The sequence below is a fragment of the Juglans microcarpa x Juglans regia genome, chromosome 6D, assembly GCF_004785595.1.
Source record: "Juglans microcarpa x Juglans regia isolate MS1-56 chromosome 6D, Jm3101_v1.0, whole genome shotgun sequence".
NCBI lineage: Eukaryota > Viridiplantae > Streptophyta > Magnoliopsida > Fagales > Juglandaceae > Juglans > Juglans microcarpa x Juglans regia.
Window position 1 is genome coordinate 89,101 of NC_054604.1, and position 12,709 is coordinate 101,809.

Consider the following 12,709-nt stretch of genomic DNA (forward strand, 5'->3'; position numbering starts at 1 on the left):
TGTAAAATTTATAAATGCACCTTGGAGCTTATTTCTCGCTCTCTTTTTCTCTCTGTTTTGCCGCATCTCTCTCTGCCGTGCTTGATCCGCCGCCCAACGCCTCGACAAAGCAGAGCTTTGCATCCCTGGGCCTCTTATACTGCCGATCTCTCTCATCTTATTATAGGTACATCAAATCAATTGTGTTTGGATCGATTCGAGATTTTGTTATTTCGATAGATCCAAAGCGTAGGGACTCTCTCCTTCCGATCTGGTCAAGGTATGACTTACAAGACGCCATTCATCCATATCTCTCGATAAATCAGATTTTCATCTCGATTATCTCATTATGGTTAAAATTTGCGTTTTACTGTCGATTGGCTTGCTCGATGACACAGCGACCTTTCTTCTATGTGCTTAATGCGATCAATCTTCCAACATTTTATCAATGCATGTGGCCATTTTCTCAATAACCACCGCAAGCAATATTATGAATTTCAATATCTTTTCTTGCTCTTTTTTATTTCGTTTGCAGATTGTTTTGAGCATTTTACTTCAATTAGATTCCTTAGTGAATTTCAGTTATCTCAACCTCTTTTCTTATTATTTTTGGTTGTGGATATTAGCTGTTGAGAGATGGCATCATCAACATCCGGAAACACAGGTTGGTACAGAGGAAAAGTGAAAGCTGTTCCTTCGGGAGACAGCGTGGTTATTATGGCCATGACCGCGAGCAGGCCTGGACTCCCACCTGAGAAGACCCTTACTTTGTCATCTCTTATTGCTCCAAGACTGGTACACCTTACTTTGTTTTGATGACCTACGCAACATTTTTTTGGATGTAATTCTTTCTTGTTTCTGGGTCTCCTTCAAGTCGTGCTGTTTCCTTCTCCTTGGCTTGGTTACTCTACTTTTTGTGAAGGACGAGCTCGAATGCAAATTGGGTAGGATTGTGTCATGACCATGATGCTAACGTTTATACCAACTTGCGATTTTAATACCAACTTGCGATTTTAATAATCTACTGTAATATTTTGCAGTTTTCTTGATATAATTGCACCATTTTATTTGTAATCAGCTTCTTTTCATTATTTATTGATTCTTTTCCCCTATGTGATTAGTTCTTGTTGATTGACATTTAAGAGTTTAAAATACACATACATGATTGTAAAACTGGAACTTAATTAATCGTTTTCAAGTGAATTATCTGAATCTTTTCGTTTCTTGGTACTTTTATTCTGGTTTGGTTAACACCATTTTCAAACATGATTTTCAAATTGGACTTGCTGCTGACATGCTATGTCTTCCATTTCTGTATTGTATTGCTAGGCCCGTAGAGGTGGTGTTGATGAGCCATTTGCCTGGGACAGTAGAGAGTTTTTGCGGAAGCTCATTATAGGAAAGGTGACTTTTGGAGATTATTGCATTTGCCATGGGATTAATCAATGTAGATTCCTTAGAATAAGCATATTTTTATATCTAATTCAATATATTAATCCTGCCAGGAGGTTGCATTCAGAGTAGATTACACTGTACCATCCATAGGGCGAGAATTTGGCTCTGTTTTCCTTGGTGACAAAAATGTTGCTTTGCTGGTGGTTTCTGAAGGCTGGGCAAAGGTCATATCTTTTTATTTTGACAGAGGGATATTGCTAAAACTTGACTTTTGATTTCTTATGTAAGCATCGGCTGAATCTTTTTCTGCAGGTCAGGGAGCAGGGTCAGCAGAAAGGAGAAGCAAGCCCTTTCCTGACAGAGCTGCGAAATCTGGAAGATCAAGCTAAGCAACAAGGTCTTGGCCGATGGAGCAAGGTTAACATTTCTAGTCCCTCCCCCCTTTTGTTTTATATTAGTTTGAATTGTTTCCATTTCTACATATATATGTATTGCCTATTATTTCTGTTCTCCCCTGCATTTGTTATTTGATTAGTGGCATGATGTACGGTACTGTTTGCGTGATAATGGCAACACTTTGGGATTTTGTGTTGTCATTTATATGACTAGGTCCTTTATTATTTGGGCCATCTAGATCATCAAGGGAAAATAGGAAATTTTGTACCAGAAAACATAATATCAATCTCAGATGAGCCATATAGGTATCAATGGATGGCGTTGGTCTGGCATTTGTCGTATACATCCTGATAACTTAGTTTCTGACTTGTTTTGGAAGGGCTCTTAAGAAATTGGTTGCTGTGGCTACGAGCACAGATAATGTTGCCTTGCCCCTGTGTTGTTGCCACTTGCCTTCAATTTGAACCCAATCGGATCGCATTAGGCATCTCGACTGTATTAGATTACCTGAAATCTGGTTGTTATTTAAGAGCACACTCCTTATGTTTGGACTCATTGAAGTAATTAGCCATGAGATTTTTCAAAATAAATAGTTGCATATTAATTTCTAAATTCAAATTTTGCTAGATCATCTACCACTCTCTCTGAAAGATTCTGTTGCGCATTAGCTTTAATAATTAAATGAGGGATTGTAATGAGGTTAACACCAGCATAGAATTGCATTTATCTTGTTCAAGGAGATTGAGACATGGTCTCCTCATTTCTGATTGCAGGTTCCAGGTGCTGCTGAGGCATCCATCAGGAATCTACCACCATCTGCTATTGGTGATCCTAGCAACTTGGATGCTATGGGATTGTTAGCTACAAACAAGGGCAGGCCCATGCAAGGTATTGTTGAGCAGGTTCGTGATGGTAGTACAGTTCGGGTCTATCTGCTTCCAGAGTTTCAGTTTGTCCAAGTGTTTGTTGCGGGGATTCAGGTCTGCATTCTCTGCTTTGATTTGCATCTTTTCAATGTGGAAAATCTTGTTCTATTAACAATCGTATTTGCTGGTATCAATATGCTTCCTGCTTATAGATGTCATATCTTTATTTGATATTAGGCTCCATCCATGGGAAGAAGAGCCGTAACTGAAAGTGCTGGTGAAACAGAGGTCAACACTGAAGAACGCAGTGGAGATGTCTTGGCTGAATCTCGAGCCCCTCTAACATCTGCACAGAGGCTTGCAGTCTCAGCAGCATCATCTGCTGAAGTTGCTCCTGATCCATTTGGTGTTGAAGCCAAATATTTTACTGAGCTTCGTGTTTTGAATAGAGATGTATACAGATTGCTTCTACAAGTTATCTTGTATACTTTTGTTTCTTTTCTTTTGAAAATTTCTAAATTGAGATGGATTTGTATAGGTTCGCATTGTCTTGGAAGGTGTTGACAAATTCAGCAATTTGATTGGATCAGTGTACTACCCTGATGGTGACTTAGCAAAAGACTTGGCACTGGAGCTTGTTGAAAACGTATGTTTTTACATTTAGCGCTGCTATTATTATGAGTGTGTGTGTGTGGTGATAAAACTGTAATGTTCATTAACAAATTGTAATGTTTGGTGCTTCACCTTGGCATTAGTGTAGCTTCTTGATTAGCTATATTGAGTAAGCTGGCATTAATGTATCTTCATGATACTTATAAAAAAAAAAAATGTATCTTCATGATTAGCTATATTGAGTAAGGCTTCCAAATCTCTTTGCTGATTATGTTTGAATGGTTTTGTAATGGTTTCGAAGGTAGGGGAAGATGAGCCTTTGTTTACCGTTCAACTTTTGCCCAGTTATTTTCCACTTGAAATTAATGGCCCTAAAGTGGATGTTATCAAAGTGGCACTAATTTTGATTATTTGTTTGGAAGTGCTTCTGATTGCAATTATAAGGTTTGATTTGAATGTGGTCCATCTATATTGCTATAATGTGCCTATATTTCCTTTTAGTGCACAGGAATGATTTTTTTTTTGGGCTTAATTTAACTCATGGTCTAGATGTTTCTACCTTGCTGTTGCTATGAAGACGTTTTTAAAAAGATGAGTTCTCTAAATGATAGAAGTCTTCTCTCTCTCCCTCTCTCTCTCTCTCTCTCTCTCTCTCTCTAGGGTTTAGCTAAGTTTGTTGAATGGAGTGCAAATATGATGGAGGAGGATGCCAAGCGAAGGCTGAAGGCCGCAGAGCTTCAAGCCAAGAAAAGCAGGTTGAAGTTCTGGACAAACTATGTACCTCCAGCTACAAATTCAAAGGCAATCCATGACCAGAATTTTACAGGAAAGGTAGTAACTAGTCCCAGCTTTGCTTATCTCAATTTATGTTTTATTCATGTTGTAAAATAATTGTAAACTGCATTTGAATTTTTCCAGGTTGTGGAGGTTGTAAGTGGGGACTGCATTATCGTGGCTGATGATTCTGTCCCTTATGGCAGTCCGTTAGCAGAGCGGCGAGTCAATCTGTCAAGCATTAGGTGTCCAAAAATGGGTAATCCTCGCAGAGATGAAAAGCCAGCTCCCTATGCACGTGAAGCAAGGGACTTTTTAAGGACACGACTTATTGGCCGACAAGTATGAACAGTACTTATTTCACCTTATTTTGGTTATAACATTAAAATAATATAAGAATCGATTGTGTGTTTTCTTTTCAGGTGAATGTTCAAATGGAATATTCTAGGAAAGTGAGCACGGCAGATGGATCTGCAGCTGCAACTGGGACTGCAGATTCCAGAGTAATGGATTTTGGATCGGTTTTCCTATTATCTCCTATTAAGGTTGAGGGGGATGATACCCCATCACCTGCTCCACCCACTTCCGTTAGCCAGCCTGGTGTGAATATTGCTGAGCTTGTGGTTGCACGTGGCTTTGGCACTGTTATTAGACATCGGGATTTTGAGGAGAGATCAAACTATTATGATGCCCTTCTTGCTGCTGAATCTCGTTCCATTGTTGGGAAGAAAGGTATCCATTCAGCCAAGGATCCTCCAGTGATGCATGTAACAGACCTGCTTATGGTGAGAAATAATTTGATTGTGCTAAATTCTTTGCTCACTATGCTATTCGGTACTTTTATTGTTCCTGTTATTAATGTGTTCATTCAGGCATCAGTCAAGAAAGCTAGAGATTTTTTGCCATTTCTGCAAAGGAGTAGGAGAATTCCTGCTGTTGTAGAATATGTCCTCAGTGGTCATCGATTTAAGTTGTTGATTCCCAAGGAAACATGTAGCATTGCCTTCTCATTCTCCGGTGTCAGATGTCCTGGCCGTGATGAGCCCTATTCAGAGGAAGCTATTGCACTAATGAGAAGAAAGATAATGCAAAGGGATGTTGAGGTATTTTTTTACCCCGTAGAACCTGGTAATTTGTCCCTTGGTTGCTTTCCTGGCCTTGATAAATTTGTGCCTCCCATGTAGATTGAAGTCGAAACTGTTGATAGAACTGGAACTTTCTTGGGATCCATGTGGGAATTAAAGACAAATCTAGCAGTTCCGCTCCTTGAAGCTGGCTTGGCAAAACTTCAAACATCCTTTGGCAGTGACAGGATCCCTGACATTCACCTTCTTGACCAAGCTGAGAAATCTGCGAAAAGACAAAAGCTTAAAGTAAGAAGCAGAACCTTCATTGTTTTACTCATCAAAAAAAGAAGCAGCAGAACCTTCATTATTGTACGTCCATTTCTTCTTCCAATTATACCATATTGAGACTGTGTTGCAGATTTGGGAGAATTACGTTGAAGGGGAAGAAATGTCTAATGGTGCAGCTGTTGAAAGCAAACAGAAAGAAGTGCTAAAGGTAATTGGAATACAAATTTTTCTAGTTATGACCTTTTCATGTCTTGTACAAGGTTGAATGAAGTCCGTTGATATAAATTTTTAGGTGGTGGTTACGGAAGTCTTGGGTGGTGGTAAATTTTATGTCCAGACAGTTGGTGATCAGAAAGTTGCCTCAATTCAACAACAACTCGCTTCTTTAAATCTTCAAGAAGCTCCAGTGATTGGTGCTTTTAATCCTAAAAAGGGTGACATGGTCCTTGCTCAGTTTAGTGGTGACAATTCCTGGAACAGAGCAATGGTTAGTTGTTTTTATGAGTTGCATTTAACTCCAGAAAACCTCTCTCTCTCTCTCTCTCTCTCTCTCTCTCTACTTCCTGACATTAAGAGGCAAACACCCAGTTTGCTATTTGGTTTCCATATAAATTCCTTGTATATTAATTACCATGCAATTAAGTTGGCTTCTCCAGGCAATCTGCAGGAATTGCCATGGGGAGTGCAAAACGATGTTGCAAAAAGTGGGAAACTGGGGCCATGTTGGTAAACTAGCACCTTTTCGAAAAGTTTAAATATAAGTTTTTAGAATATTTTTGTGTTGGTTTTTGTAAAAGTTAATTTCTTTATTGTGTTTTTTGACTTGTCACTGAAATCTTGGCAATAATTGAAAGATGTTTGGTTTGAAGTTAAAATCTTTTCTGAAAAATTTTGAAAATTAGACTTGACCAAACATGGCCTAGGCATCTTCTCAAAGGTGGAACTGGGAAAGCCAGATGAAATGCATTTTGACAACAAACACTGTTGACATGTTATAGGAAACATGTTTAAGATGATAAATAGGGTTTTGTTGGCTGAACCCCTTGTGCTTTCTGTTTGGGGATTCACCCCTTGTGCTTTTGTGTTTTGAGGATTTACTCCTTTGCTTCTGCCCCCTCAGAATTTCACCCTATCCGTATTTTATGTGTACCACGTGTGCAAGAGAAAGAATAGAAACAAAATTTTAAATTTTATTAAAATCAAAAAAGTAATTTTTAGAGTACATTTATTTGTTCAAAAATAAAAATAAATTTTGAAAAATAGGGTGGCCCATGGTACCCCCCCACTGCCCCTTACCTGGAATTTTGTGGTCCCCCATCCCCTTCCCAGGTTGGGAAGGTGGGGTTGTCAACAGGAGAGAACCTCCCATTCCCCACCATGAATTTTTTATTATTTTCATTTCAAAAATAATTTATTCTTAAAATTTATTTATTATTATTAATAGATTTTTTTTTACTTAAAAAATTAAAACTAAACTTTCCATTTGGCAGCGCTAGTGACTGCCACATATTTCGTCTTCATTATTTTGGACAGAAAAGTTATCAGAAAATTTATAAGGACAGAACCACAGTAAGCAAATCTTCAGAAATAAAAGCACAAGTGAATCCTAAGGGGCAAAACACAGAAGGGATCGAGCAAAAAGTGCTGCTAAATATAATCTCTTCTAGCATTTTTTTTCTCTTTTTCTCAATATTAATTGGCAATAGGATTTCATGTGTTTCATTGGCACACAAATTACCTATTGAAATATAAGGGTCTTCGTGTTTAACGGGAAAAGGGTGCTTTTTGCTCATTAATCGTCAGAAAGGTTAAAGTAGAACTAACATCAAGTCAAAGTTATATGAGCCTATTGTTGAGAATAGGAATGGTAGAATAGAAGAAATTTAGAATACAACTTGTTGAGGACCGTCTTAACTCTTTCATTTACCTTTCCTCATCTTGCTCTTCAATTCCTTTTTCCTTTCTGGAGAAATATACACGAGTACAATTTATATGCTTTTATTTGTTCTTAATTTCTTCCTTTTGACCTGTACAGATTGTCAGTGCACCTCGAGGTTCCGTGGAATCCCCAAAAGACAAGTTTGAAGTTTTCTATGTTGATTATGGGAATCAAGAGTTTGTTGCATACAGTCAGTTACGGCCTCTTGATACTTCCGTATCTTCTGCGCCTGGTCTTGCTCAACTATGTAGCCTAGCATACATGAAGGTTCCAAGCGTGGAGGAGGATTTTGGTCAAGAAGCAGCTTTGTATCTGAGTGAGCATACATTGAACAGTTCAAAAGAGTTCAGGGCCATGGTTGAGGAAAGGGACACTTCAGGAGGAAAAGTCAAAGGACAGGGAACTGGAACAACTCTTATTGTAACTCTTGTGGCTGTGGATGCCGAGATCAGTATAAACGCTGCCATGCTTCAGGTTTGACTTGTATTCCACTCCTTTGCTTTGTTTTCCTGTGAAGATAGAGGCTCTTGACACTGTTGTGGTATTTATCTCCATTTGGAAAATATGCAATTAAAAGTACAAATTTCAGCATTGCCATGGAAAATGCTGGTGAAAGAGATTTAACGCGTACATTTCATTGCCTGAGCTAACCAGTTCTACACGGTTTATCATCTGAAAATGAGATATATAGCCATGTAGGTTGGTGAAGTCTTGAATTGCTGAGAACCTTTTCGTGACTTACTCTTTCCTTGTGGCTTCAATTATGAACAAGCTTTGGCTTATTCTTTTGCCCCGGACAAGTCAGTCTTGTGATGCTTAGGTATGCCACTTACATGGCTTTATGAATTTTCAGGAAGGACTTGCTAGACTAGAAAAGAGAAAGAAATGGGAGAACAACGAAAGACAATTGGCCCTTGACAATTTGGAGAAGTTCCAGGAAGAAGCACGGTCTGCTAGGCGGGGTATGTGGCAATATGGAGATATACAATCAGATGATGAGGATGCAGTGCCTGCTGTTAGAAAGGCTGGTGGCCGGCGATGAATTTGATATTAATGTGAGGTCATTTACAAGAACTAGCAACTCAAGCACATCCTAAGATGAGTCTAATTAGCCATGGTTGGCTGCTTTTATGCATACGAGCAAACAGAATTGATAACGGAAACTCGCTTTAAATTAAAGTTTTGTTTGTGTTTCTTTTTTAATTTATTATAGGTGGGGACGATTTTTTTTTATGCGTCTTAATAAGGTGAGTGTTATCGAGGTTCCTTGTGATCGTAGACAATTTTTATCCTTTTGAAGTTAAAAGTCCGTGTTCAAAAAATCGGTCTTTAAAAAATTTCAATTTTCGTTTTTTCGTCTAGGCGATATTCTGTTAGGGGTTCAGTCTCCACCCAGAAGCTACCAGGAAAAACGGCATGACTGGGCTACTTCATCTTAATAGTGCTAAACATCAGGCAACCTCATTATGCAAACAAACATTACAATTTCACATGGTGTAACCATACTTGGGGTGGCAAGCCTTAGACAAACATACGGTAGCACAAGGCTTGGATTGAAGCACAAAGGGAAGTTAGTGTGGAGGTTCTAGTGGCTAGAAGTTCTGATCACAGGCCTGTTTTAGTGAGTTTTTCCCAAACAAATAACTCATATTTCAAGGGCAGTAGATTTTTTAAATATGAGGCTTGGTGGGCTTCTGAAATTGACTGTGAGAGGGTGGTTAGAGAAGGGTGGCAGCAATCAACTAGGGGAAGGGGACCTTTTGAGAAGCTAGAAGGGTCAATTAGAAGCTGCACTGAAGGTTTGAGGAGGTGGAGCAGAGCTTTAACAAGAAACAAAACTCATGAAATTACTGCTAAAATTGAGTTGCTGAAGAATTTGTAGAAAGAAGGAAGTCATAATATACAAGAGATTAGAGAGGTCCAAAAGGAGCTGGAAAGCCTACTTGATCAAGAGGACTTGAAGTGGAAGTAGAGAGCAAAAAGAAACTGGTACAAGCATGGAGATAGGAACATGAAATTTTTTCATGCTTGTGCTAGTTAGAGGAAGAGGAAGAATCTGATCATTCAAGTTTTTAATGAACAAGGAATTTTGGTGACTAATAAAGATGACATAAAGGGGGCTTTCAACGAGTATTTTAAAAAGCTGTTTCTTTCAACTTGCCCAACTCAAGAAGTTCTTAAAGATTGTCTAAAAGTGGTGGAGCCTAGAGTGACTGAGGAGATGAATGAGCATCTTTCCAAAGTGTTTACTAGAACAGAAGTCGAAAGTGCTATAAAACAAATGGCCCCTTTAAAATCTCCTGGACTTGATGGGCTAGGTGCATGTTTTTTTTTTCTTTCAAAATCATTGGCAGGTGGTGGGGGAAAATGTTTGTGAAGCTGTCTTGTCTTTTCTGAATGGTGGCCCCTTTAATGAACTAATGAATTATACACACATAGCACTTATTCCTAAAGTCAAGAACCCTACTGTGGTGAGTGAATACAGACCTATTAGCCTATGTAATGTGGTGTATAAGATTGCCTCTAAAGCCATTGCTAATAGATTAAAGAAGGTTTTGGCAGTGGTCATCTCCCCTACTCAGAGTGCTTTTATCCCAGGGAGGATGATCTCTAACAACATAATGGTTTCTTATGAGGATCTTCATGCTATGAAGACAAGGCATAAGGGCAAGACTTGGTCAATGACCATCAAATTGGACATGTCCAAAGCTTATGACAGAATTGAGTGGTGCTTCCTAGAGGCTATGATGAAACAGTTGAGTTTTTGTGAGAAATGGATAAGACTGATTATGAGCTGTGTTTCTACAATGACTTATTCAGTTCTAATAAATGGGAGACCTGGTAGAAAACTCAAGCCAACAAGGGACTAAGGCAAGGGGACCCTATCTCCCCTTACCTTTTTATTATTTGTGCAGAAGGCTTAAGTGCTCTACTCAATTTTTCTGATGCAAGGGGCTTAACAAAAGGGGTATCTATGGCTAGAAGGGGTACTAGGATAAATCACCTACTTTTTACAGATGATTGTGTCTTGTTTGGTAGGGCCAAGTGTGAGGAATGGAAGAAGCTTATAGACTTGTTAAAGGTCTATGAAAAAGCCTCGGGTCAGTTTTTGAATAAAGAAAAAACTTCTATTTTCTTTAGTTCAAATACCAAAGTTGAGGATAAGGAGCTTATTTTAAGGGATGGAGGATTGGTGGCATGTGGATGTTATGAAAGATACTTAGGTCTTCCAACAGCGGTGGGAAGATCAAGATATAATACTTTCAAGTGCATCAAAGATAGGATTTGGCAAAAGATAAGCTGCTGGAAAAATAATTTTATATCTATGGCAGGAAAGGAGATATTGATAAAAGTTGTCCTGTAAGCAGTACCCACGTACACAATGAGTGTGTTTAAGCTTCCAAAGAATCTATGTTTTGATATTAATACCATGTTCTCGAGGTTCTGGTGGGGCAGTGCAAAGGGGGAGAAGAAAATTCAATGGCAAAGTTGGGAAAGATTGGGGATTCACAAGTTGAAATGAGGGATGGGCTTTAGAGATCTTGATAGTTTTAACTCAGCCTTACTAGCCAAACAGGCTTGGAGATTTTTCTAGAACCCAAACTCTCTAGTTACAGTAATTTTTAGAAAGAAGTACTTTAAGTCCAAGCATCTGTTGGATACAAACTTGGGCTCCAATCCCTCTTTAATCTGGAGGAGTATATGGGGATCTTTGAAATTATTAAAGGAAGGGCTGAGATGGAGGATAGGGAATGGCAAATGTGCTCGTGTTTGGGGTCACAAGTGGCTTAATACCCCATCATCTTTTAAAGTCCAATCTCCTGTTAGAATTTTGGACAAAAATGCAAAGGTATGTGATTTGCTGGACCAAGGTGGAAAAGAATGGAATGAGGAGTTGGTGAGGGGAATTTTTATGAAGGAAGAGGCTGAACAAATCTACTGTATCCCTTTAAGTAAGCTGGGTTCAGAGGATAAGTTGATATGGGGGAATTCTAATAAGGGTCATTTCACTGTAAGAAATGCCTATTATGTGGACCAAGAGAGGAAAGGAGTACAGAAGGGGGAAACTTCAAGGGAGCAGAAAAAAGTTTTATTATGGAAGAATATTTAGGGTTTGAGGGTACCAGGAGTGGTCTAGTATTTTCTATAGAAGTTAGGGAACAATGTCTTAGCTACTAAAAAGAATCTATGGAGATGGAAGGTGGTGGATAATGCATCTTGTCCAATATGTGGGTGTGAAGAAACTGCAATGCATGTTATATGGAATTTCCCTGCTGCTAGGGATGTTTGGGCAGTTTCTTTTCGAGTCATTCAAAAATGGTCTGCTAATGAAGATATTTTTCTGGTTTTCTGGGAGAAGCTGATGAAGAGATTGAAAATAGAGGAACTAGAACTAGTGGTTGTTCTAATGAGGTCACTATGGCTCAGAAGGAATTCCTTTATTTTTTAAGACAAATTCAGAGGACTTGATTCATTGATCAGAGCAGTATGAGCAGTGATTGAAGACTTTCAAGAGGCTTAACTAAAGGACAAAGCTAAGCTACAGAGTGAAGGTATTTCAAGAAGTAGTTTTTGTTAGATATGGATGAAGCCTCCACAAGGATGGATTAAGGCAAATTGAGACGCCTTTCTCAATAAACAAAATATGGGGCTGGGAGTTGCTTTAAGAAATGAAAAGGGAGAAGTATTGGCCTATGCTTGTTACAAAAGACCCACAGTTTCTGATTCTATCATGGCATAAACAGTAGCCTTGCGGTATGCTGTGGATTTATGCATTGAATTGGGCTTCAATAGAGTCATCTTTGAAGGGATGCTCAACTTGTAGTGGAAGTTGTTAATAATGAAGATGAGGATCTGTCTGCTAGAGGTCATAGCATTGAGGATATAAAAACAATGTTTAAAGGAAGAAGTGCTTGGAAGGTGAAGTTTATAAGAAGAGAAGGAAATGGGGTAGCTCATTTGTTAGCAAAAAATGCTTTAGATATCGTACAAGAACATATATGGATAGATGATTGTCCAGATTGTATTCTTTTTCAAGTTTCAAAGGAGTCAAATTGTACTAGTTTTGACTTTTTAGTAATGAAATATACGAGGTTCTTTGTTTCAAAATAAAAAATAAAAACATACAGAACATTTGACGAACATCAAAACCATATAGGCAAAACAAACATACAATTACGGCAGGATGGATTTGGTAGGCTTTGCGATCCCTAAAAGGGTACATTCGAGGTTGTTCCCGGAGTCTGATAGGCTTTGGATGCCTTAATTAACTCTTGACAGCTTGCGAGTATAATAGGACAACGCTAGGGCGTACACAAATATGCACACTAGTGCAATTAATTTTTTTTTCAAGCATTTCTTAAAAAATTTTAATCATTAAAAAAAATACAAAT

General features: G+C 38.5%; 1 protein-coding gene across 1 annotated transcript; it reads left to right on the forward strand.

The window, feature by feature from the left end:
* On the forward strand, positions 1 to 8,581 carry LOC121234302 (ribonuclease TUDOR 1-like). Its single transcript, XM_041130193.1, has 17 exons — positions 1 to 259; positions 606 to 774; positions 1,309 to 1,383; positions 1,485 to 1,598; positions 1,687 to 1,791; positions 2,544 to 2,750; positions 2,874 to 3,089; positions 3,175 to 3,282; positions 3,909 to 4,079; positions 4,167 to 4,364; positions 4,445 to 4,807; positions 4,895 to 5,125; positions 5,207 to 5,395; positions 5,508 to 5,585; positions 5,670 to 5,864; positions 7,413 to 7,790; positions 8,170 to 8,581. Exons 2-17 carry the CDS (start codon positions 616 to 618, stop codon positions 8,356 to 8,358), a joined length of 2,976 nt encoding a protein of 991 aa, XP_040986127.1. The 5' UTR covers positions 1 to 259; positions 606 to 615; the 3' UTR covers positions 8,359 to 8,581.
* The last annotated feature ends 4,128 nt before the right edge of the window (positions 8,582 to 12,709 follow it).

Bases quoted from the DNA above. Each gene is read 5' to 3' on its own strand.
- LOC121234302 (XM_041130193.1), top strand. From the start codon at position 616: ATGGCATCATCAACATCCGGAAACACAGGTTGGTACAGAGGAAAAGTG. The intron at 1,599-1,686 runs GTCATATCTTTT...CTTTTTCTGCAG, and splicing joins TTTCTGAAGGCTGGGCAAAG to GTCAGGGAGCAGGGTCAGCA. The intron at 5,586-5,669 runs GTAATTGGAATA...ATAAATTTTTAG, and splicing joins AACAGAAAGAAGTGCTAAAG to GTGGTGGTTACGGAAGTCTT.